At 40.7% G+C, this 26546-nt stretch overlaps 1 protein-coding gene across 1 annotated transcript in view; it reads left to right on the forward strand.

Annotated features, from left to right (window-relative positions):
• LOC137412622 (uncharacterized) overlaps positions 1-26546 on the forward strand; it is a 70374-nt gene that overhangs the window by 19393 nt on the left and 24435 nt on the right. Inside the window, exons 2-9 of the mRNA XM_068097912.2 lie at positions 7003-7096; positions 7324-9197; positions 11523-11587; positions 13793-13956; positions 14115-14248; positions 14410-14471; positions 15956-16122; positions 22047-22171. Coding sequence (XP_067954013.2) covers positions 7021-7096; positions 7324-9197; positions 11523-11587; positions 13793-13956; positions 14115-14248; positions 14410-14471; positions 15956-16122; positions 22047-22171 — 2667 coding nt within the window. The 5' untranslated portion in view covers positions 7003-7020. The remainder of the gene's footprint in view (positions 1-7002; positions 7097-7323; positions 9198-11522; positions 11588-13792; positions 13957-14114; positions 14249-14409; positions 14472-15955; positions 16123-22046; positions 22172-26546) is intronic.

Below are 26546 nucleotides of genomic sequence, written 5' to 3' on the forward strand. Positions count from 1 at the left end.
CAGAAAGACCACCAACCTGCCTGCGGTGAGTGAGTGAAAGGCCCTCGGAGTTAGTTTCATTGCGGGAGATTTCTAATATAAGAGCCGTTTGTGTGTCTGTCTGTCTGTATGTCTGCCTGTGGGTGTCGTCTTTTTTCTCAGAGATGGCTGAGCGGATCTTCGTCAAACTTTCAGAGGTTCATCAGTGAGTGCTGGGGAGTATTTTATAAAGGAAAACGTTTTTTTTTAAAAAAAGCTTGCAACAGCCCTAAAATCGAACTGTCGTGCTTAAGCCTTTGTAGCTATGCGAAAGGTAATATTAAATGACCCCCTACATCATTCCTTAATGGGTTTAAGTAAGTGTTTTATGCCCCCACCAAAAAAATAGAAAAATAAAATTGATTTCTTCAAAATGCCAACAGGATTAGAACAGCAATGGGAAAAGCTGAGTACTCCTGATCATATGAAAAAAGAAAAAATCCTGTTGTCAACTCACGATTCCTTAGCCTGATCCAGTATTTGCAGACTATGAATAAATTAGACGAGATGAAACAGGCAAAGACACTTGACTTATGTGAGCAATTTATCTGTTGCTAAATAGTAGGCTTGATGTCATGTTTTAAAGATGAGGATTACGCAGTCATAATCATACATCTCAACGACGTTGGCGATTAGCACATTATTAGCGAACTAACTTGAAAGAAATGCATCTGAAAAAAACGTAACAAGTCTTGCTCGACCAGTGCTTAGTCCAGGGTGCAGTCATTTCCAGACAAGGTGCAGCATGAAGAGTAAACGCCACTTGTCCTAATCCTCAAGCTACACATGCAATTAAATGTTAAATGCAAAAGGGAAAAAATCCTTTTCAGCACTTGCACTCAAAATTCGGAACATTTTTGGAAAGCAATAATAGTTATGCGCATTTTCAAATTGTGAAAAAAAAAAATCCAATAAGATACACAACCCTGGTGTTGGGCTAGCGGCTAGGGTGCCAGCTTAGGATCCTAGGATCCTGGGTTCGAATCCCGGTCGATCGCTGAATTAACGCCAGGGGGGTTGACTCAGCCTGTTCATCCTTCTGAGGTCAGCTAATTGAGTACCAGTTCACTGGTAATTCCCTGTTTGTCGTTAAAGGCGGCAAAAAGGGTTGGTGTCAGGAAGGGCATCCGGCCGTAAAACATTGCTTCAAATAGGGGACCGAAAAACAACAACAACCACGGTTCCTGAAAAAGGCCAACCCCTGCTTTGCGGGGAAAAATGGCCTCTAAAGGTGGTTTTTTTTATACACGACTACTCCTACAAAGAAATATGGGACTTTCGAAAATTATGTATTCGGGCAAATGAGGGCTTTTGCGTATGCCTTGTGTGTGCGTGTTCAGTGAATCGCTTCTACGAGGTGAGGCACGCGCGTACTCCGTCCCAGCCCTCTCTCTTCCACAGATCTCCTGATGTCCCTGTTCCCTACTGTTGTTGTACTTCCCTTTGTCTCCCCCTCTTGTCTCCTGCTCCCTTTGTTATATGTGCCATGTGTTAGCTCTTATACGATCCTAGACGTAGTATACAAAAAAGAGTGGCAATCTCAAAATGGTTAACCACAGTTGTTGTGTTCCTGGATGCAAATCGAACTCACGGAAATATAAGAAATACGAGAAATATCTGTGGATGAGACCTGTCGAGTTCCTATCGTTTCCTATAAATACAAATGAGCGGCAGCAGTGCATACAACACTAACATTAACAGACACACACACACACACACACACACACACACACACACACACACACACAACTCTTTTTAGCAATAGATATAAAAATTTAGCTTAATTACGTCCGCCACCAAAGTGGACGGAGGTTATATTTTCATCACTGTCTTTCTGTCTCTGTTTGTCTGTCTGTGTACAAGATATCTCAAAAAGTTGTGGACAGATTCGGACAAAATTTGGTGGAGAAGTTGGGTGTGCCACATGGACGAAATGTTTAGATTTTGGTGAAGATCAGGATCCGAATACGAATTTTTAAAAGTCATTCTTCACCATTGAGTGATGTGGTTAGGGTTACGGTTAGGGTTAGTTATGACAGTTAAATATTATGACAGTTATGACAGTTAGTTATGACAGTTAGTATACCATGTATACATTAAACGATGTATACCATGATATCTCAAAAAGTTGTGGACGAGTTATGACAAAACTAGGTGGATGAGTTGATTAGGTGACAAGAACAAGTTCAGGTCCAGATCCAGATCTGGCCTATCAGTGGGAAACAAAAAGTAAACTGTTCAGCCTGGCGGAGTTATGCTCTCTACCGAGTGCAATTCATGTTACTTCTGCAACCGAAGGTGGATGGAGGTTATGTTTTCACCCCTGTTTGTCTGTCTGTTTGTGAACAGGATATCTCAAAGAGTTATGGACTGATTCGGACGAAATTTGGTGGAGAGGTTAGTTATGTGACAAGGACGAAATTATGAGATTTTGGTGAAGATCCGGATCTAGATCTACGAATACTAACTTCACCCCTTAATTTTCTAATAGTCCTGTCCAGTTAAACATTAGGGAAACATTTTTAAAATCGACTAATCACGTGACAATACTTTGTTTCCTCGAGATCGAACATTCCCTTTGCGCTGTGTTTATCACCACTCACAAGGTGATATGTTTTGTCTGTAAAGTGAGACCCACCCTCGGCCTCATCTCGAAAGATTATGAAACACAATCGGTCTCGTGTTGTCTCTCATCTCTCATGATCTCGGGTTGCATTGGTTGCATGACCCATTGAATTGCATTGGTTGCATGAATTGTCTCTTTGTTGTATGACCCATTGAATTTGGGGGCCCTGGGCACGTGCCCTGTGTGCCCATGCATTAATCCGCAACTGTGTCATAGTACAACAACAGGCATTTTTAGGCCATTTTCCCTGCCAGAGCGGGGGTTAGCCTTGCGGTCCCCATGACAATCTTCTCCATTTTGCCCTATTTTCTGCATCTCCCCTTGTTAACCCCCTTGCCCGCATTTCTTCCTCCACCACCTTTAGCCAAATCTTTCTCGGTCTTCCCCGTCCTCTACCTCCTTCTACATTCATTTCCATCACTCTTCTCAACCAGTCACTTTCATCTTTCCTCAACACATGACCAAACCATCTCAACATGTTTGTTTATCATAGTACAGAGTACAGAGTACAGAATTTGTGTCATAGTAAAGAATTAAAAAACAAATCTAATAAAAAATTAAGAGTATGGACTTTGGATTTGACTGCATATCATGACAGTGGATTTTCCCGAATCCTTAAATTCTTAGTAACAATTAGATCCCAAGTCCTTGCATCTGAATCCATTCTGAATCCAGTCAAAGCCATGATGGGCTATTCCTCTGTCCCCTCTTCACACATCTCTCCTTCCTTGTTCACATGCAGTTCCAATTATTGTTAATACAAAATTATCATATCTTTTTCCCTTTTTGTCTCTTGTCTGAATAAATATTGCTGTCACTTTTTTCTCCTCAATATTTCCAAGGTTCCTCCTCATCAGAATAAATGCGTGAAATGTATGTTATGAACTGGTATGAAATGTATTACTGTAATTGAAAATTCAAACTTTGTGAGAACTGAATTATTTTTATTATATATTTTTACATAAGTATGGCTTTGGCAAATCCTCCCATCTACTTTCTTAACAAGCCTCTTAAGGAAGTTCTGTCATTCAAGCTACTGGGTCTCACTATCAGTCATGATCTTGTTTGGGCAAACCACATTTAAAAGTTGGCCTCCAAAGCCATTCGCCGACTGGGCATCCTCCGTTGTACGAAGTGCTTCCTTGGCACACCTGAATTCTTATCCTAATACAAGGCCTTCATTCACAACTTGATGGAGTACTTCTGGCCCCTCTGCGCTGGTACACTTGCACACACATTTCTCAGTTTGACTCCAAGGAATGTAACCATCAATATTATTGGAATCACCCACGCTGAAGCTGCGTCTTTGAGCCTTTCACTTTCACATTGCAGACAGGTAGATGGTCTCTCTGTCTTCTACCACCTCCTTTCTGGTCTTGCACCCTCTGCTCTTACCGTGCTTTGTAGCCCCCTCCAGGTTTCTGCACAGCACGCGTGGTCCACCATAATCCTCCTTCTAGTGAAACTCCCAAATTCTAGAATCACTGCTCACCTCCACTCATTTGTTCCCCTTTTCTCCCACTTATGGAATAAACTTCCACATTCTCTTCCATCTCATTCCTCCCTTCAGGTCTTCAAGATAGCTGTTCACCATTATCAAAATCATGACCTCTCCTACCCACTTTAACTCCTCCCCACACTGCACCAGCACACCTCCCTCCAAATTTCCAGTTTTTCCTTCCTAAGAGTGTTCTTCTGTATCTATTTTGTTCACCCCATGTGTCTTGCCCTACCCCTCATTCCTCCGCACGCCCGTTATTTGCTTAAGTCTCTCTCTATTTTGTCCTTCAACTCTGCTGTTAGTGTCTCCTTCTACTGTTCTTTTTGTCCTGTTGTGTCCCGATCCGTTCTATGTTCTAGCTCTTCTCCTAGATAAGTAGAAGAGAGAACATCTAATGTTTCCAACGAGGTATGTTGCACAAAATTGTCTTCAAATGGCTCATTTGATCAATTGAACCCAAAATTGAACCAGTTCATTCTTGTGTTGAATTATATAGTTGTGCAAAGTTTCGTTGAAATTTATTTAGTGGTTCACAAGTTACCATGGTAAAAATCCCGATAACGGACGCACAACTCGAAAACATAATGTCAACGTCCTTCGGTTGTGGAGGCATGAAGAAATGCAAAATGCATATTCGTTTATAGTTCTCGGGCAACATCTTTCATGGTCTCTTTTTCATTATGGAATTACAGTCATGGAGTAGAATGTTCTTATGTATGGGATCATAAAGAAGCTGGGAGGTTGGTGCTTCGAACCCTGACCGAGCCATACCAAAGACATTTTTACTCCCGCCAGGGAGTAATGCATTCGATCGCGTCCGTGTGTGTGTGTGTGTTCGTGTGTTTGTAAACAAGATATCCGGAAAAGTTCTGAACGGATTTGGATGAAGGTTGGTGGGATGATTGCACTTGGGATAAGGAAGAATTGATTAGTTTTTGGTGAAGCTCAGGAAATTATTCCGGATCCAGGAATTTTTTGAAGGATTGTTTACCATTGGAAGATAGGGCTCATTTTTTTAAACATTATCTTCTATATATTCTATATTTAACATTGTGATATGAAAATAGTTTTCATATTTGTTGTAAATGTAGTTTAAACTCGTGGTTATGCGTTAGAGCGGTGTATTTTGTTAGCAGCGTCGTCTTCAAGGTTCTTTTTTTTTTCTAATAAAGACATATTCTGTCATTTTAAAACCACGAAACTGTGTCTTAGGTTTCCCCGTTTCATAAAATGTATCGTTTGATACGTATAATGCTTTAAAACTGTTTTTTTTTGTTTTTTTTAACCTCAGAAGAGATATCAACATTTACCTCAGTGAATGTCACTCGCGGTGTCAGTATTTGATGAACTTATAAAGACTTAGGTGAGTTATAAGTGTGACCAGCATGTGCACGGGATTCTTCCCAGAAGAATGAGTGGTCGCATTAGCTTGTCCAACTTAAAATGAGCGAGTTTTGTTTTGACGTTTGGGCCAGTTTTACATGTTGTATCCCTAAGGAATGAAACGAACGTTTTCCTGGCTTACAATTTTATTTGAAGTCACACATGCCTCAAAATACACTCACTTATATAGAATTGAACGCTGAATCCGAAAATGTAAGTGAAATTGCCTTGTTTTTTTTTTAACATTATCTTCTATATATTCCAAATATATATATATATATATATCTGTGCAGTGTCTGTCTCGTGATGTCTTGTCTTGTGTTGTCACTGAACTACTCCCTCAAACTTTTGTGAAATCGCACTATTCCAACTTGACCCACGGCGGGAGTATGCGCTCTACCGAGTGGCGTTCTAGTTTTTTCTTTTTTATACATAGTATAAGGTTCGTAATGGAGCTGCCACAGGATATACTGACGAAACAAACACTTAGCACAACCACTGAACTTAACTCGTGACTGCGGAATACTCTGCGTACCAGTGACGTCATAAAAATGGCGTCTCCGTTCTCACCATACTCAGCGGGACATTTCCTCGTCCCCATGGATGCCAACTGATGGGGATTGTCCATGCTCTATCATACCAAAATATTCAATTTGGTGTCTGTCTGTCTGTCTGACGATTTTTGACCGCAATACTATTCGGTTGTCACATCTTCCAGGGTGTAAATACTTTTTGTAGGCAAAAGATAATTCATGAAATCTGGATATAAAATGGTTGGAAATGGAAGGTTTGTTTCGTCTCTGCCATGGACCTTGTTGTGTTCGGCAATTCGTCCGAGTCTGTGTTGTCCATAACGTGTATTGTTATAATATGGCTCCATAGACAAAGTGCCCAATTACATACGGAAGGTTTGATCCCTATCCTATTATTTGGCCATGAAAGGACGCAGAGCACAATAACTCAACCGATCTGAACGTGCGTGTTTATTATTATTAATTTTTTTAACTGTTGCCGAGCTGAGCTCCGCCTCCGATGGATTGACCTGCCAGAGCTCCGCTCCGGTGCGTTCCAGCTGGACTACACCCCTGCCGAGCAGTGACACTGTCCATGACGTGTTGTCTTGTCTGATGATAACATTCACGGTTATGCAATTCCGATGTGCATGTCTGGGCAGTTCTCAGAACTTTAAAGGGTGTCCGTGACTTTTGGTACAATAACGTACTGTATTGTACCAACACTTGTCTTGTTACTCATTGATAGAATAACATGAAGCACACGTGACTCATCGTAATGTACAAATACCTTGATGAGAACACATTTGAAATCTTCTGCATCCAAATTTTGTTCTTTGGTTGTCACTACATCTCAATCTTTATTTTTTTAAAGACTCATTAATTTTGCTGAAAATTATTACAATGAAATATATTTTTTAAGATCTCATCGAAAACACTTGCAATGCAATATTATGTTTCAGGAGGGAAGATAGTCCAGCATGGGAAAAGAAAACTCTGCGATGATGCCCCATGCTTTGGTGCTTGGCATTTACATCACCTTCAGCATACTTCACGGTAAGCATTGAGGAGTGTGGATTCTATGAAAGGTGTTGGTTGCCATGAAATGTATTCTGCATGAATTTTGTTATTTTAAGTGTGGTCTGCATATAAAAAAGCAAATAGCATAAACACAAGAAAAGCAAAATGGCCATTCTTTGAACATGATGACAACAACAAAACACGATTATGCTTCTCTAATAACTCCCGCCATTTGTTTGTAATATCTTTCCTTATATTCATAGGTGCTGAAATTTCAGCAGCTACAACTACAGCAGCTGTCACAGAAGGACTGGCAAACACTACTATGACAGCAAAAACGACAACAGCTGGGATTGGAACATCAGCCAGCACGACAATGGCAATTGACACCACTGGAACAGCAACAGCTTTGGCTGCAACTGTAGCTACCACTGGAGCGACACCTGGAAATGGAACGATACCTGGAACTGGAACTACAACTGACATAACGACAACTGTAACTACAGCTGACAATGTAACGACAGCTGGAACTGCAGCTCACAATCTAACGACAGCTGGAACTACAGCTGACAATGTAACGACAGCTGGAACTACAGCTCACAATGTAACGACAGCTGGAACTACAGCTGACAATGTAACGACAGCTGGAACTACAGCTCACAATGTAACGACAGCTGGAACTACAGCTCACAATGTAACGACAGCTGGAACTACAGCTGACAATGTAACGACAGCTGGAACTACAGCTCACAATGTAACGACAGCTGGAACTACAGCTCACAATGTAACGACAATTGGAACTACAGCTGACAATGTAACGATAGCTGGCACTACAGCTGACAATGTAACGACAGCTGGAACTACAGCTCACAATGTAACGACAATTGGAACTACAGCTGACAATGTAACGACAATTGGAACTACGGCTGACAATGTAACGACAATTGGAACTACGGCTGACAATGTAACGACAATTGGAACTACGGCAGACAATGTAACGACAATTGGAACTACGGCTGACAATGTAACGACAATTGGAACTACGGCTGACAATGTAACGACAATTGGAACTACGGCAGACAATGTAACGACAATTGGAACTACGGCTGACAATGTAACGATAATTGGAACTACGGCTGACAATGTAACGACAATTGGAACTACGGCTGACAATGTAACGACAATTGGAACTACGGCTGACAATGTAACGACAATTGGAACTACGGCAGACAATGTAACGACAATTGGAACTACGGCTGACAATGTAACGACAATTGGAACTACGGCTGACAATGTAACGACAATTGGAACTACGGCTGACAATGTAACGACAATTGGAACTACGGCTGACAATGTAACGATAATTGGAACTACGGCTGACAATGTAACGACAATTGGAACTACGGCTGACAATGTAACGATAATTGGAACTACGGCTGACAATGTAACGACAATTGGAACTACGGCTGACAATGTAACGACAATTGGAACTACGGCTGACAATGTAACGACAATTGGAACTACGGCTGACAATGTAACGATAATTGGAACTACGGCTGACAATGTAACGACAATTGGAACTACGGCTGACAATGTAACGACAATTGGAACTACGGCTGACAATGTAACGACAATTGGAACTACGGCTGACAATGTAACGATAATTGGAACTACGGCTGACAATGTAACGACAATTGGAACTACGGCTGACAATGTAACGACAATTGGAACTACGGCTGACAATGTAACGACAATTGGAACTACAGCTGACAATGTAACGATAATTGGAACTACGGCTGACAATGTAACGACAATTGGAACTACGGCTGACAATGTAACGACAATTGGAACTACGGCTGACAATGTAACGATAATTGGAACTACGGCTGACAATGTAACGACAATTGTAACTACAGCTGACAATGTAACGACAACTGGAATTGGTGGAACTAATGCCACGAGTGTTGCACAATCTAGCCCAAGTACAGCAACACTATCCACTACCACCACTACTCCAACACTTACAAAGAAGAAAACCGTTGAGCTATCGCTAGAATTCAACAAGAAGTTCAATGACAAATTGGAAAATAAAAACAGCAGTGAATTCAAGGAACTTGCTAAGGAAATTCAAACACCGGTAAGGTCCAATTTTATTCTCCCAGCTAAAGTAGACTGGCCATACCATCTTATAAGCCTGTAAAACTGTTTCAAAAACCTTTCTGCGTAAGGTGTGATTTTTCACTACTACCTGGTATAACTGCTTGCTTTTTTTTTTTTTTGGATACTGAATCGAGGCTCGTGAAAGAGCTGACATTTACTTCACAAACAAATCAACCAGACAAACAAAATATATAAAAAGAGGGAGCGGAAGACAAGAGAAGGGGAAGCACACAAACACTTGAGAGCACACACCATTTAAGTGCAGGGAGATGTGTGGGAGGGAGAGGGCTTGGGGGGAGGAGGCGTGGGAAGGGAGGGGGGGGAGGTGGGAGAAGTATAAAACACAAGGACACCAAGGACTTCCAGGACAGAAGTTGGTATTTCAAAAAAGTTTATCTGGGGTGAATTAGCGGGGATAGAAAAGATCAAGGTTTTGGATGGGGGAAGATAAGAGATGGTGGTGAACAGCTGTTTTAAAGACCTGGAGGGAGGATTTGGAGGCTTTCAGTATTTAATCATTATCCATACTTTAATACGAAAGATTTAAGATAGAAACTTATGAAGAAACAACAAAACAAATTAATGAGTCAGGTTAAGTGCATCAGTGGGCCTGTTTGGTGTTCCCAACGGAACTTATAGCTTATGACGTTAGAATATATTGTATTCCATATAGTGTTCAAATCCCATATCGTGTTCAAATCCCATATAGTGATCATATCCAATATAGTGTTTTTTTTTGTGTGTACAAGATCGAGGCTCGTGTAAGAACTAACATTAATCATATAAAAACAAACTGACACAAAAAACATATGATCAAGGGAGCGGGAGACAAGATGGGGGGAGAGAGGAAAGCACACAATTACAACAGTAGAGAACCGGGGCGTCGGGAGATCTGTGGGAGGGAGAGGGCTTGGGGGAAGAGGCATGGGAAGGGGGCGGGGGTGGGAGAGGTATAAAACACATTAACAACTAACCCTATCAACTCGGTTCAAATCTCATGTTGTGTTCAAATACCATGTTGTGTTCAAATCTCATGTTGTGTTCAAATCCCATGTTGTGTTCAAATACCATGTTGTGTTCAAATCCCATGTTGTGTTCAAATCCCATGTTGTGTTCAAATCCCATGTTGTGTTCAAATCCCATGTAGTGTTCAAATCCCATGTAGTGTTCAAATCCCATGTTGTGTTCAAATACCATGTTGTGTTCAAATCCCATGTAGTGTTCAAATCCCATGTAGTGTTCAAATCCCATGTTGTGTTCAAATCCCATGTTGTGTTCAAATCCCATGTTGTGTTCAAATCCCATGTTGTGTTCAAATCCCATGTAGTGTTCAAATCCCATGTAGTGTTCAAATCCCATGTTGTGTTCAAATACCATGTTGTGTTCAAATACCATATTACCATATAGTGTTGTGTTATGTCTTTGTAACTGTTCCATTACTTCTTGTGACGTGACTTGTGACTGTGACTAAGTTTAGTGTGCTGTTTAGTTTAGTTTAGTTTAGTTTAGTTTAGTTTAGTTTAGTTTAGTTTAGTTTAGTTAGTTATTTTAGTTAGTTTAGTTTAGTTTAGTTAGTTTAGTTAGTTAGTTAGTTAGTTAGTTAGTTTAGTTTAGTGAACATAGATAGATGGTATGTGCTGACTTGTGACTTATGACGAAGTATACTTCTTGTGACGACCTGTAGACACTGCTCTAAGAGATCTACTACGAAAGCTCAGGATATGGTTCCAGATTCCCTCATTTACCTGTTGCTAGATGTTTCCGGCACTGTGTTCATCCCTGCTTCTTCTCGTACACGTATACAACTTGTGGCTTTGTATTGAGATGGTCTATGTTGGTCCAGGCCATGAGGACATGTTTGTTGGTTTGAAAACTCTACTTTCTGTCACCTGCAATCTTAAATATATATATATACGTATATATATATATTTTTTGGTATATTTAATCTCAATTTATTTTTTTTGCAATGCCTGCAAAGCACCAGCCAGAGTATATAGTCAGGCTGAAGTTAACATCCAGGCTAGCCAGATAGAAAAAAAATTGTGCTACCGCTGCATCATCCTGTCAAACTACAGAATTGATGGATTTCTCTTAATTGTCAAGGATCCATTTGATAATGCAGAATATTTTCATCTTTGCATTGGTCAAAAGGTTTAGTGCTCAAGCAGCCTAGAAAAAGATAGTAAGCAAAGCCAAAAAGATATTTTCAATGTTTTTACTGTTATTATTTGTCAACAAAGCAAACTTACAATTATTTCTTACTTGTCTTGAAATTTAATTGAATGTTTTGCTTTTTTTTCAGCTTCATAATGCCTTCAAGAAGCAGTTTCCCAGAACCTTTAAATCTGTAAAAGTGATATCCTTCAGGTACCAACACATGCTCACAAGAGCACCGCATGCTCACAAGAGCACCGCATGCTCACAAGAGTACCACATGCTCACAAGAGCACCGCATGCTCACAAGAGTACCACATGCTCACAAGAGCACCGCATGCTCACAAGAGTACCGCATGCTCACAAGAGTACCACATGCTCACAAGAGCACTGCATGCTCACAAGAGCACCACATGCTCACAAGAGTACCGCATGCTGACAAGAGCACCACATTCTCACAAGAGCACCACATGCTCAGAAGAGCACCACATGCTCACAAGAGCACCACATTCTCACAAGAGCACCACATGCTCAGAAGAGCACCACATGCTCACAAGAGCACCGCATTCTCACAAGAGCACCACATGCTCACAAGAGCACCGCATTCTCACAAGAGCACCGCATGCTCACAAGAGCACCACATGCTCACAAGAGCACCGCATTCTCACAAGAGCACCACATGCTCACAAGAGCACCACATGCTCACAAGAGCACCGCATTCTCACAAGAGCACCACATGCTCACAAGAGCACCGCATTCTCACAAGAGCACCACATGCTCACAAGAGCACCACATGCTCACAAGAGCACCACATGCTCACAAGAGCACCGCATTCTCACAAGAGCACCACATGCTCACAAGAGCACCACATGCTCACAAGAGCACCACATGCTCACAAGAGCACCGCATTCTCACAAGAGCACCACATTCTCACAAGAGCACCACATGCTCACACAATTCATCGTAAAGTTATCTCTGATTTCTGGTGATATTCATAATCAGATCGATTACAAGGGACTATTGAATGCAGCTTTCATTAAAAAAAATTGTCCCCCGCCCCTCTGATAAGGTTGGAGACAGGGGACATCAAAATGAGCTCCGACCAACCAACCGATCATCCGTCCATATACTTCTATGTATGACATATTTCCAAAACCATTCAACATTTAGCTTTCATATAGCTAAATGTTTATTTATTCCTCATTTATTTATTATATTATACATTTATTATACATTATACATTTAATGGAATTATACATACAAATTATACATTTATTCCTCAATAACAGATATTTATTCCTCATGGCATTGTCTCAATTTGATTATATCACAGCTGTGATTGGCTGAATCCTGCTCCCATGGCAACCATCTCAGTAACTTGGATTGTGCACGTGATATTTCAAAAACCGTTCAGGATTTAGCTTTCATATTACACAGATCTATTCCTCAACCATCCAAAAGATGGGGGAGCGAGAGTATCAGTTCCCTTTACGGAAGATCTTCTTTTTTCTTTTTTTTTACCTCCGCCACCAAAGGTGGATGGAGGTTATGTTTTCACTCCTGTCTGTCTGTCTATTTGTCTGTGAACAAGATATCTCGAAAGGTTGTGGACAGATTCGGACGAAATTTGGCAGAGAGGTAGTGTATGTGACACGAACGAAATGATTAGATTTTGGTGAAGATCCGGATTCGGATCTGGCTAGTAGAATTTTTAAAGTGATTCTTCACCATTGGGAGAAAGGGCCAAAAACGATACATAGTACGATATCTCAAAAAGGTTATGGACGGATTTGAATGAAACTTGGTGGACCGATTGGGTGTGTGACAAGGACTAATCGATTCGATTTTGGTGGAGATGTGAATATGGGTTCGGATACGAGAATTATTTAATTTTTTAAGTGATTCTTCACCGTTGAGAGATCGTACGAAAAGCGATATATAACATGATATTTAAATAAAGTTATGGACGAGTTATGACTAAACTCGGTGGATGAGTTGGTTAGGTGACAAGAACAAGCCGATTCGATTTTGGTTCAGGTCCGAATCCAGATCCTGCCCATCAGTGGGATACAAAACATAAACTGTTCAGCCTGGCGGAGGTTTGCGCTCTACCGAGTGCCGTTCTATCGTTATATATGTAAAAATGGCAAAAACAAATTGACCCCCTCCTGCCCACCTCTGAAACCCTCATAAACGTGGTGCCTCTGCTAGATTCCCAGCTTGAAAACCTACTATATTCTCATGATATTGCATTATAATCTTTTAAACATTAAAATCCTCAGCTGCTACTACTACAGCTACTACTACTACTACTACTACTACTACTACTACTCAGCTACCTCAGATCCAACTAATTCATCGATGGTATTCTTAATTTTGAAAGACCTGCTATACAAAGTACGTGCTTTTGTTTTGCAGTAATGGATCTATTGTCGCAAAGATCGAAACCACATTCGCATCAAATTCCTCTGTCGAACCACCTCAGGCACCTACAATACTGCGCGTAATCAACAGCAACATTGAAAACAACACACTGCTGGGCAGTAATTTAAGCATCAATCCTGAATTTACAAGAGTCGACAGTAGGTATCTCCCTGACATCAAACGTTCTCTTTATTTCACTTAAAAGTGGAGAAAATGTTTAAAATTTGACGAGCGAGATATACATTTAAAAAAGCTAATATTAAAAGCATTTACTCACTTCACTGCAACCATCCATGCTTGCTTCTCTCTGCCACAGATACCACGCAAGATAATCTTCCAAATGCAAATGTTATCATCATATTCGACCTGATACATTACCCGTACAGCCTCACCCTGGATAACCTGAGCTCTCCAGATGCACAAAGTCTCAGCGCAAAGGCCAATGGTGCGGTACGTGACATTTCAACTTGGACTAAAACATAACTACTCTTAATACATAGATATTGAAATTCAGGTAGCATAACTAAACGCCACCTCCCATATACCTTTCCAAGATGAGATGAATACGAGCATGAACTGCTCTAATGACGATTTTTGTTCACTTTCTGCAGCTGAAAACACTTATTAAAGCCGTGGAGAGCAACGTTCAAACGGTGACGACGCATAAAATTGAGTGAGTTGCATTCTCCCTTACTTGTTTGCAGTGTTTGGCTGCCCTTAATATGGGTTATGGTTGTGACAAACATCGATAGGTTTGGTTTGCATGATTCTTGTACCCCCATCATTTATGCCACTAATTTGGACATCAAGTACAAATTTCTCGGTCAAGATGAGTGCTCGATACATCCAGCCTTTTAAAAGGTTGCTCTTAATACTTCCTTGTGAAGATGTCAAAGCTCACTTTCCCAATGCTCAAAACTCGACGAACAAGATACTTGCGGTAGTCAAGACACGCCAAGGTCTCTTGTGATTTTTCACTTTATAACTGGGCTGGTAGGATAGCCTATAGGTATTGCACACTTACCTTTGCTGTATAGACTGGGTTCAAATCTCCACCCAGCTATAAACTTTTATGAACATCACCGACTTCTTTCCTGGAAGTCCAAGCTCTGTCCATGTGTTTTTTTTAACTTCCCCCCCCCCCCCACCTCCTTTCCTGTGCCTCCTCCCCCCAAGCCCTCTACCTCCCACAGATCTCCCGATGTCCCTGCTCTCAAATGTAGTTGTGTGCTTCCCCCTCTCTCCCCATCTTATCTCCTTTTTTTTTGTCATTAATGTCAGCTCTTAGACGAGCCTCGATCTTGTCTACAAAAAAAAAAAAAAAAACTGTCATCCTAGTGTTTTGTGTGCATGGTCCTTTGGAGATACATTATACATTACACAAAGGACCCATCTATCAGCACTGGTCGTTCGTGTATGTTATAAAGATCCCACAGTATCTTTGAGAAAGCGAGGCGATTTATTGCCGGAACGCTGGATAAACTCTGTGAACCTTTCGGTTTTTATATCAGTCACTATGAAGGTCGCATAGGCGACCATGAAGGTCGCATAGTGACTGATATAAAAACCGAAAGGTTCACAGAGTTACAAGTGTATGGAAGCCTCACTGCGTTGCCCTGATGAAGCCCCAACAAGGGCGAAACCAGGTCGGTAACTGTGAGTTTTGCATGCACTTGTGACAGTATCTGGATTTATAATCCGTAATGACGCACTGCTAGATGGTTCCTCTGGAGCTTTGCAGGCAATGCGGACATGCATGGCGATGACGTCATGTTGTCCGCTCATTAGGTTGGAGAACCAGATTACAGATACCATTATATATATATATATATGTGCGTGTGTGTGTGTGTGTGTGTGTGTATCATACATCACAAGCTGGGAGGTGACCAACAAATCAAATTGAATGAGTGAAATTGCACTTTTTACTTTATAGTTAAAAGTAAAATTTCAAATAATTTTACAAAGAGAAAGGGTGAAATGAATAAAGATTATATTTTGACATCAACTGAAGAACGATAAAACTTAAAGAGATTTCAAAGCTGTAATATTGAAAGCAATTTTTACGTCAGTGAGTTGCGCAGAAAGAAATCGAATGAAACTGCTTCGATGTTTCCATAAAACTCATGGTAAATTTGTACGTGTCTATTTGTTCGACAGAAACAACACGGCTGGTATGGTGAAGCTGACCAGCACAGCATTGTTGAACATCACTACTCTGCCAAGCAAAACGAAGATACTGAATGCGATTGTACAAGGCATTGGGGATTCCATGCTTCTTGGATCATCTGATCTGGAGGTTCTAGCGAGTACCGTAAAGGTTGGAGGTACAGATTTTACCTCTGAGTTGTGTTTCTGGTATTGGAACCATAACGTTACAATATTGGTTATTCACATTTTCATTTTATTTCGCATCACATTATTACCACGGACATACAAGGCGAAAAGCGGGGTGAAGCAATTTGTTCTTGTCTGTTCGTCTTTCCGTCCGTCTGTCTACAAACGTCAGTTTATGATAGAGGAACAACTTATTTAAATTGAATGTTCTATTTTGAACATGAATCGGAACATGAATAGGAAGACAAAGTTGCCGCTTCACAGTACTTTGCCTCTGAATTCATCCCGATTGCATATGTACAGGAAGGAGTGAGATAAATTATTTACTCTGTCTGCCTGGCAGTCAAACAACATTAAACAACAACAAACAACAAACAACATTACATTCCAAACAGTAAACTTCCTGTTTCTAAGGATGTTATAAAGGACACAAACAACTGGCACGAATAACTAATGTAACATGTAGGATCGGGTGGTGTGAGAAGACAACCACCCTATTCCACACTGCGTCAACGGTGGTAAAATTCCAGAATTAATTTATTCATACGACTTTTATAGTCCTTCATTTATTTAAAGCAAATTATATACGTGAACACTGTGGAACACAAAACACCTTCTTGTCAGTTCCAATAACCTCCAGTTTTACAGTGCTGTATTTTCCGGTGTATTAACCGCGCTCCTGTTTTTCACCCTCGAAAAAAAAATTCATGCTCCCGGCGAAGCTTGATGATGTAGGACTGGAAGTGTGTAGTCTTATCAGCCGTGTCATCGGGTACATGTTGGGAGTTGTGTGTGCGGCGTTGAACTGACAGATCATGGCGTGCCATGAACTTGTCGGCCCACGACGGGCTGGTCGTGAAGTCCCCAATGTCATCCTCCTTATCTAAGCTCCTCGCCTTCAGCCTGAAAGCAAGTGTTGTGAATGAAAAACGTGTAAATTCAAACTAATTTCCCATTATAAGAGGCAGAGGTTAGGGTGAGTTCTCCCTCAATCCCCATTTTCAATGTCCTATTTTTACCTTCGCAAAAGCGGAAGGTTATGTTTTGATCGCTGTGTATTTATTTGTATGTCTGTGTGTGTGTATGTTAATCGCATAACTCAAAAAGTATTCAACCGAATTGCATGAAATTTGGTGGGATGATTGGTTATTATACGGGACACATTTGATTAGATTTTGGGAAACAGATTTGCTCAAATTCTGACTATTTTTAACTCGATCGTATTTCACTCAAAGTTATGAGCGACTGAAGAAGAAGATGTCCATCCAGGACGTCATCACTATAACGCGATCTCCCGCGATCATTTCAACCTCAAAAAAAATTATAATTGCAGATTTGACAATAGATGAGGCATATTAACAAACGAATGAAACAGATTTGCTCAAATTCTGACTATTTTTAACTCGATCGTATTTCACTCAAAGTTATGCGCGACTGAAGAAGAAGATGTCCATCCAGGACGTCATCACTATAACGCAATCTCCCGCGATCATTTCAACCTCAAAAAAAATTATAATTGCAGATTTGTCAAGAGATGAGGCATATTAACAAACGAATGAAACAGATTTGCTCAAATTCTGACTATTTTTAACTCGATCGTATTTCACTCAAAGTTATGAGCGACTGAAGAAGAGGATGTCCATCCAAGACGTCATCACTATAACGCGATCTCCCGCAATCATTTCAACCTCAAATGAAATTCAAATTGCAGATTTGTCAATCGGGGAGGCATATTAACAGACGAATGAAACAGATTTGCTCAAATTCTGATTTTTAAAAATCGATCGCATTTCACATAAAGTTTCACATCGCGATCGCATACACTCCCATGCCAAGTACAGAACAGTAGCTGCGGCGAAGGTATGCGCTCTACCGAGTGCCCGGATTCTAGTTGCTATTACAGTGGTTTATTTTATTCAATTTATAATGTTTAAGATCCACCTGGTGTTCCTTCTCCAGCAGTGGAAGGTTCTCATTTGGGAGCTCCTCCCGGTACGAGTCCAGAAACTCCTCTACATCACACTCCTCCACATTACATAGCATCCCTTATTACCCTGCGCTCGCGAAGCGAAAGGCAGGGTTAAGCATTCGGGTCCGTCCGTGCGTACATACGTGCATGTCTGCATTTTTTAAAAAATTCATTTTCTCGGCAACCGTTCGTCCGATGAACATGAAATTTTCACCATAGGAGGGCCTCCTCCTGTAGAATATGTTAGTGAATATTATGACGTCACCGGTCACGTGGTACGGGCGCCATCTTGGAAAAAAACAAAAAACTTTGCACCTTTATATCTCAAAAACCGCTGCACAGAAATAATTGAGACAGGTCTCATTGCAAAGAACTCTCCAGGCGGAATAACATATGTGAATGATGAGTGATGACATCATAGGTGCCGCCGTTATGACGTCATAATTCGACAAGTAAAAAATGTTTTCCGATCAGGATGAAATTTCTTGAGCATCTTTTCGGTATAAATTGATGCAGAAATAAAATTATAATGACGTCGTAGGACACGTGGTTCAGACGCCATATTGTTTTGAGTGAAAAACCACTGAAATCCAATTTTCTCCTAAACGAATGAACAGATCGAGGCCAAACTTTGCAGGCAGAATCGCATATCCATGATGAACAAAAAGGTCAGCGAGAATGACGCCATGCATCACATGGTTTCGGAGTTATGATGTTTTTGAGCATAAACTTTAAAAACCAAGCTCCTCCCTCATTTGTGATCCTATCGAGGGGAAACTTCACAGATGTGTTCAGCATATCAGTCTACTAAAATCGTCTTTTGGAATTTGCGATAGGTCATGTGGTTTGGCAGATATCAATAATTAAACAAAAATATTTTTAAAAAATTATAACTCTTGAACCGCTTCATTGATCGACGTGAAACTTTATATTATAGTAGAGGTAATGAAGTGTAATATGTGTGCAAAATTTCAAGATGATTGGATGTACGGTCTGGAAGCTAGAAGTTGTTATTGCGTGAAGAAGAAGAGTCTTCTAGAGTAGGCATGGAATTAATTATCACACTGCAAATGACGAGCAGGCAAAGTACGGAGCGACCTCACGGGGTAATTTTGACCTCAAATAAAATTCTGATTTCAGATTTTTCAATCGCTGAGGTATATTAACACACGACCAAAACAGATTTGGCGAAATTCCCACGATTTTTGACGAAAATATAACATTTGTGTATGCATTTCAATAAAGTAAAGTGTGTGCCGTGTCAGCATTTTAAAAATTGAAACGTGGCTCATTGTAAATAACTCGATATGGGGAATAGGTGTTGTTAACGATGACGTCATTGGTGCCAGTCATTGGTGCCAGTCATTGGTGCCATAATTACAGCGTCATAATTTGACAGGGACAATGCTTAGTCTGATCAGTTTGAAATTTATTGAGCATGATCTATGCAACAATTATTTAGAGAATATAAATTTATGATGTCATCGCTCACGTGGTCTGGCAGCCATATTGGATCAAAAAAAAACGTTCAAAAATAGAAGAGTTGGCTCACACCAAGTTAACTGTGCACAGCAGGTAAGTATTCTATGAATACCATCTAGTTGTAAAGGTATTATAGAATTCCTTTGCAGTCATCCGATTATTGTAAGTTGATTTCACCTGCAAATCATTAAATCATTATCAGGTTTGCAAATGTTCTTCGGAGTAATGCACACTTTGAATGTAGCAATCACTTCGTGGTCCTCACCTGTACGATCACCTCTTTCATACGGTCCTAAAACATCGATTTTTACATCAATAGTGATGGCCTTCCTCTGTATTTTGCTTGCACTACTAACCTTGCTACTCCACGGACGCTTTCTAGTCATGATTGCAAGGGTTACGCTTATTACAGCGGCACAAATCACGCGCAAAATTTCAATTGCACGTTACTCACGCACTCGAGTCACGTAAGTCCAAAAAAATGGTATAAATGACAGGTGCACACAAGGCATTATGCGTGCAAACAGAACACACATAAAATACGATCTTACCGTACTGGAAATGGAATGTACGTTATTAACATTCTGGTGACGTCACACGCCAGGAAATGGTAGTATTTTTTTCCTATTTTAATTGTATGTTTTTTTAAAACTAGCATTTAATTCTAAACATATTCTTTATTTCAACGTATCATAGTGTCTACACTTAGCCTGGTGTTGGCTTAGCGGTTAGGGTGCCCGCTTGGGATCCTAGGATCCTGGGTTCGAAAAAATCAAAATCGAAAAAATGAATCCCGGTCAATCGCTGGATTAACGCCAGGGGGGTTGACTCAGCCTGTGATCCTTCTGAGGTCGGCAAATTGAGTACCAGTTCACTGGTAATTCCCTGTGTGTCGCAAGAAGCGACTAACAGGGTTGGAGGCAGGAAGAGCATCCGGCCATAAAACATTGCTTCAAAAAGGGGACCACTGTGCCCAAAAAAGGCCAACCCCCTCTCTGCGGGGGAAAATGGCCTCGAAAGGTGGTCACAGAGTCTACATTTAAAAAAAATACCTATCTTCTGTTTGTCAATGTTTCCTCACTCCTGTTTGTCAATCAATCATAATTGACAGGAACGCGATGACATGTCGGTGTTACCGTGCATGACTCAACAGGTAAAAACATGGAACCGAGATTACTTGTACTTACATAGTTTAACATAATTATGGAAGTTCTAAACGTTCCCCGATATGTAGATCCACTGGTTATATATATGACAATTGGAATATAATTGAAATTCAGCATTGATTGTTTTTAAGCCTGATTTTTTTTCTATATCCGTGTATTAACCGTACCCCCAACTTTACCTTTTTGTCGATACAAATGCACAGGAAAATACGGTACTTGGACATGTTATATCAGGTGGTGTATAGACCTGAATGCTACATCGGGTAACATGTTCTATGAACTCTCAAGTTGTTGTTGTGTTATAGAAGCATGTGTAATGCAATTATTGAAGTGGAAGGGAAGTGGAAATCCTCCAATGTACTTATTGTAAATATTCCTTTGTATTTGATGTCATCAATGTGCAATCTTCTATAAGGACCTGTATTAGAACCTATATCTATCCTGTATTAAGTGTGTTTTTAAGGTAAAGAGTCACCACAAAATGTTTCCAGTGAAGACGTGAGGTTGTGCTTTTAGAAATAGCTATGTAAATGCATCTGGTCTAACAGGTGGGGGGAAAGGACAGGTCACATTTGCTCCCACTAACAGAGCTATCTGTTAACTACTCTCGGCCGCTATCTGTGAAAACATGAAAGTTGGAGATTTGTTCAATGCTGGGGCAGGGATTTGTGGAAGACCTTGTGGTGGAGACTTGATCTTAGGCTTCGGGGGGGGGGGAAAGGTTGGAGGCGGTGGGTCATAGACTAATAAAAAGGCAGCTCCATGGTTGTTCGGAAAACAGAGCAAGAAGCAAACCAAGGTGTTTGGCTTTGTTACACGCTGAGCTTATCTCTTCCGGTAAGACCCTGTCGACCTTGCATTCTCCAGGAATTGTCCCTTTGGCCGAATGAATCCTCTCCCACGGGCAACCTTCGGCTGCTGCCGTTTTCTCCAATAAGTTATTTTGTAAAGAATGGTGACTCTTGTGCTTCCGTAATTTTGTCGCACAATCTGATTCACTTTGGGTCCAAGAACTACAGAAGACTTCAGTTATTGTAACTTTATTTGATAAACGGTGTGGGTATAGCCCTGCTGGTTAACAGACCTGCAATAACCACTTGAAGCAGAGACACGTGCAGAAACTCTTCAGTTCAGCCATCTTTAAGGTAGAGGAATCTTTGTACAGTGATTACATCTGCTGTCTGAATCCTGTGTACAGCAGTTACATCCACTGTCTGCCATCCACAGAAGGTTTTTGGCCTGAAGAAATTTTCGTAATGTTCTGAGCACAGATGATTAATTTTCCTTTGTTTCGCAGATGTTTCCTCAGATATAAAGGACGTTCCCATTATTTTTACGCTGGTGGATGAAACTTTCAACAATGAACTGCAAAACAAGAGATCAACTCTATTCCAAACCCTTAAGGGAAAGGTCTTGCCTGGGGTAAGGGCTCTGCACTCATTATCTGCACAAAACATCACATTCCACTTTTATGACAATAGATGAGATATCCCTTCAAGATTATGGCTAAATTAACCCTTAAAGCAGCTTGAGGGTCATTTTTGTTCCATTGTATCAGCATTCTCGGTGTATATGTGTTGTTAGAATGTGTTGATAAAGCAGTATCTGTAACAGAAAATATTTTATGGTAAGTTGAGGATTTCCTTTCCAAGAATCGACCCTGGTCTGGCTCTGAACATTATATTGTGGTTTTTCATAGGATACAATATATGGGAGCCCAAAGGGAAATTACGAAATTATTCAAACTCGGAAATGTTCCCACACAATCCAAACACCAAATATTGTAACAAAGCTGAATTTCAACAAGACATTAAAAATCTCCATGTTTGTAACGGGAACTCTGCTTGAATCCAGTCGACAGCAGGTATATGGCAGATGTAAGAAGTACACAGAACAGGATGGGTTGGGTGCACAAGATTTGGAGGCAAACACAAAGTTAGACATTCTGCCTTATCTTTGGCGGTCTGCAGCCATATGGCCAACAGTGGGACGTACAGTTACGTGAAAAAGTAAGTACACCCCATGTAAAGTTTTGACTTTTTCAACACATTTCAACATACAGCTATTTGATCTTCATTTCAACAATATTGACAGATAAAGGTGATATAATATAACAAATATCATGAAACATTTACATTTTGTAGTCCATTGTATAATTTAAATAAACATAAATGCAAATTTCGCATGTGGAAAAAGTAAATACACCCTTGGCTCTAATAGGTGGTATTGCCCCATTGGCAGAAACAACCTCAAGTAGGCGTTTCTTATAACTGTCTACCAGTCTCTGACATCGACTGGGAGAAATTTTTGCCCACTCCTCCATGCAGAATTCTTTCAGCTGTGCGATGTTTGAGGGGTTTCTTGCATGCACAGCTCGTTTTAAATCCCCCCACAACATCTCGATGGGATTTAGATCCGGGCATTGACTTGGCCATTCCAGAACCCTTCAGTTATTTCTTTTCAGCCATTCCTTGGTGGATTTACTGGTATGTTTAGGGTCATTGTCATGTTGCAAGGTCCACCTTTGGTTGAGCTTCAACTGTCCGACAGATGGCCTGACATTATCCTCAAGCACCCTCTGGTACAATGAAGAATTCAGGCCCAGGCCCTGATGCAGCAAAGCTGCCCCAAACCATAATATTTCCGCCACCATGCTTTACAGTTGGTATCAAGTTCTTGTGGTCAAATGCTGTCTTTGGTTTTCGCCAAACACGTCTTCTGGTATTGTGGCCAAATAGCTCTACCTTTGACTCATCTGTCCAGAGCACATTGTTCCAGAAGTGCTGGTCTTTGCCTAGGTGTTCATTGGCAAACTTTAGTCTTGCCCTGATGTTCTTTCTGGACAGCAAAGGTTTCCTTCTGGCACACCTCCCATGTAGATCAAATTTGTGCAGCCTCTTTCTAATGGTAGACTCGTGCACTTTGACATCAACAGTGGCAAGAGCTACCTGTAGGTCCCGTGATGACATTCTGGGGTTCTTAGAGACTTCTTTCAGCATCTTGTGGTCTGCCCTCGGGTTGAACTTGCTCGGGCAGCCTGGCCTGAACATGTTGGCAGTTGTTTGGAATCTTGTCCACTCGTAGATGATCTTCCGGACAGTCGAATGATTGATTTCAAATTGTTTGGAGATCTTTTTAAATCCCTTCCCAGACTCGTAGGCATCTATAACCTTCTTTCTGAAGGCCTCAGAGAGCTATTTTGATCTAGGCATGGTGACGCAGCACACTTCAACAACAAAGAGCAAACCAAACTAAATGTCTGAGGTTTAAATAACACAGGTTCCTCCAAGATCCTCTCTAACGATGTTCTAATTATTTGCACCTGAGCTGGTGCACCTGATTCTAATTTTAGGTATTTGAAGTTGTGATAAATGTAGGGGTGTACTTAGTTTTTCCACATGCGAAATTTGCATTTATGTTTATGTAAATTATACAATGGACTACAAAATGTAAATGTTTCATGATATCTATATTATAATAGCCGTAGATGATTCTGTCTGTCTGTCTGTCTGTCTGTTGGGCGTCTGTCCGGGGTGTGGCTTACTCGGTTTGCAGAGTAGCTCCACCCATAGCTCCACCCATTCTGGGAGTGGCTTCCTATAATTATAAACAAATATCCACCATTTTATTAACTCGCATAGCTTTGAGGCCTGTTTTGTAGGCCCGTGGTGTCTTGCTCTCTCTCCCAGTTTTATTTCAAATCAAATTCGATATATCATTTCATTTTTCACAGTCGCTAACATAGTTTTAGACTCGGTTGAAAAAAAACGGGAAGAAAATCCGATGAAAGTTGCCATTTATAGAACGAAATGAATTCTCAAAGGCCTGTAACTTCAAGGCCATTGAGTCTCCCTCACGCCTTTATCTCCAATCTAACTCACCATATGATTTCATTTTTATCGATGGTTTTGGACTCGGTGTCAGCAACGCGGGAAAATGCAGAGATATATTTTTTAAAATACACCATATCACCGCCCAACACCGCCCAACATCCAACAAGTATCATACACCGCCCAACATGACACAGACAGCAACATGTCGACATTATCGCTTTTTCTTTAAACCGAGTGAACCGAGCCGAACCGAATACACCGAGTGAATTCACCGAGCGAATTTCATCCAATTCCACCGAGTTTCATGAAACCGAGAGATATGTCTTCGTTTTTATTTTATTCGTTACCAGCAGAAGTACCCAGCGTTTCCGGGCGGGGGAGGGGGGAAGGGCACGTACACTTTAAACATGCATATACATGTGGGATATATACATGTGGGACATGTGTACGTGTGTGTATATATGTGTGTGTATGTGTATGTAGGCTAACCCCCGCTCTAGCAGGGAAAATGGCCTTAAAATGCATGTTGTTGTTGTATGTGTATATATATGTCTGTGTGTGTGTATGTGTGTATATGTGTCTGTACGTGTGTGTGTGTGTCTGTTTATGTGTGTGTGTGTGTGTGTGTGTGTGTGTGTGTGTGTGTGTGTATATGTGTGTGTGTGTGTGTGTGTGTGTGTGTGTGTGTGTGTGTGTGTGTGTGTGTGTGTGTGTGTGTGTGTGGAGATGTGTATATGTGGATACATATGTGTATACATATTTGCATATGTGCATATGTGTCTGTACGTGTGTGTGTGTGTGTGTGTGTGTGTGTGTGCATGTGTGTCGATGTACGTGTGTGTGTATGTGTATATGTGTGTGGGTGTATATGTGTGTGTGTGTGTGTGTGTATATGTAAACATGGGCCGGTGTGTGTGTAAAGTGTGAGGAGGTATTGGAGAGGAAAATGCAGAGATATATATTTTTTAAATCGCGCCATGATGATAAACGAAAATACACCGCCTAAAATAACAGTTGACATATATTTAAAATTCGTCACACACATCCATGCCCGTGGGATTCCCACAGGTGGGAATCCCACGGGCATGGATGTGTGTGACATTTCGACATATTGAGTTAGATGCTGCGCCTGCACATTCAGTTATATAAAATGGTTACTGGCAATTGATCACATCCACAAATGATGTAATCCACACAATTTATGTACTTTACATATCGTTAATAGGAATACATGCCCGTGTAGATGGGAATGACATATAATTCACCAAAAACGTTGAAGCAACCGCATAATATTACGGTGATGTTTAACTCTGAGTGAGAATAGTTTTAAATTTTAAAAACTTTCTTCTGATATTTGTGATTTATTTCAAACAAACTGTATTTCCCATCTACACGGGCATGTATTCCTATTAACGTTATGTAAAGTACATAAATTGTGTGGATTACATCATTTGTGGATGTGATCAATTGCCAGTAACCATTTTATATAACTGAATGTGCAGGTGCAGCATCTAACTCAATATGTCGAAATGTCACACACATCCATGCCCGTGGGATTCCCACGGGTGACCCCGCTAGTTTGTTATATTATATCACCTTTATCTATCAATATTGTTGAAATGAAGATCAAATAGCTGTATGTTGAAATATGTTGAAAAAGTCAAAACTTTACATGGGGTGTACTTACTTTTTCACGTGACTGTACATTGGGAGATGTTAGATTTATGAGGTGTATAGACTGGGAACCGTTAATGGTCCTGTGCTGGTATTCTCTTCAGACTGGACTTCTCATGATCTCTAATTCTGATAAACGAAGATAGACAAAATGAAAAGGATGAAATGCAGGGTTTTGAATGCATGGAGGAAAGGCGTGCTAAACGTCTAGGATGATTCATGGAACAACTGTTTGTGTGATCTACAGAATTGGAAAATAAATTGTGACATTAGCTGTTTGATGACAGAGT

This window comes from Myxine glutinosa, chromosome 6, assembly GCF_964187855.1.
Source record: "Myxine glutinosa chromosome 6, kmMyxGlut1.1, whole genome shotgun sequence".
Classification (NCBI taxonomy): domain Eukaryota; kingdom Metazoa; phylum Chordata; class Myxini; order Myxiniformes; family Myxinidae; genus Myxine; species Myxine glutinosa.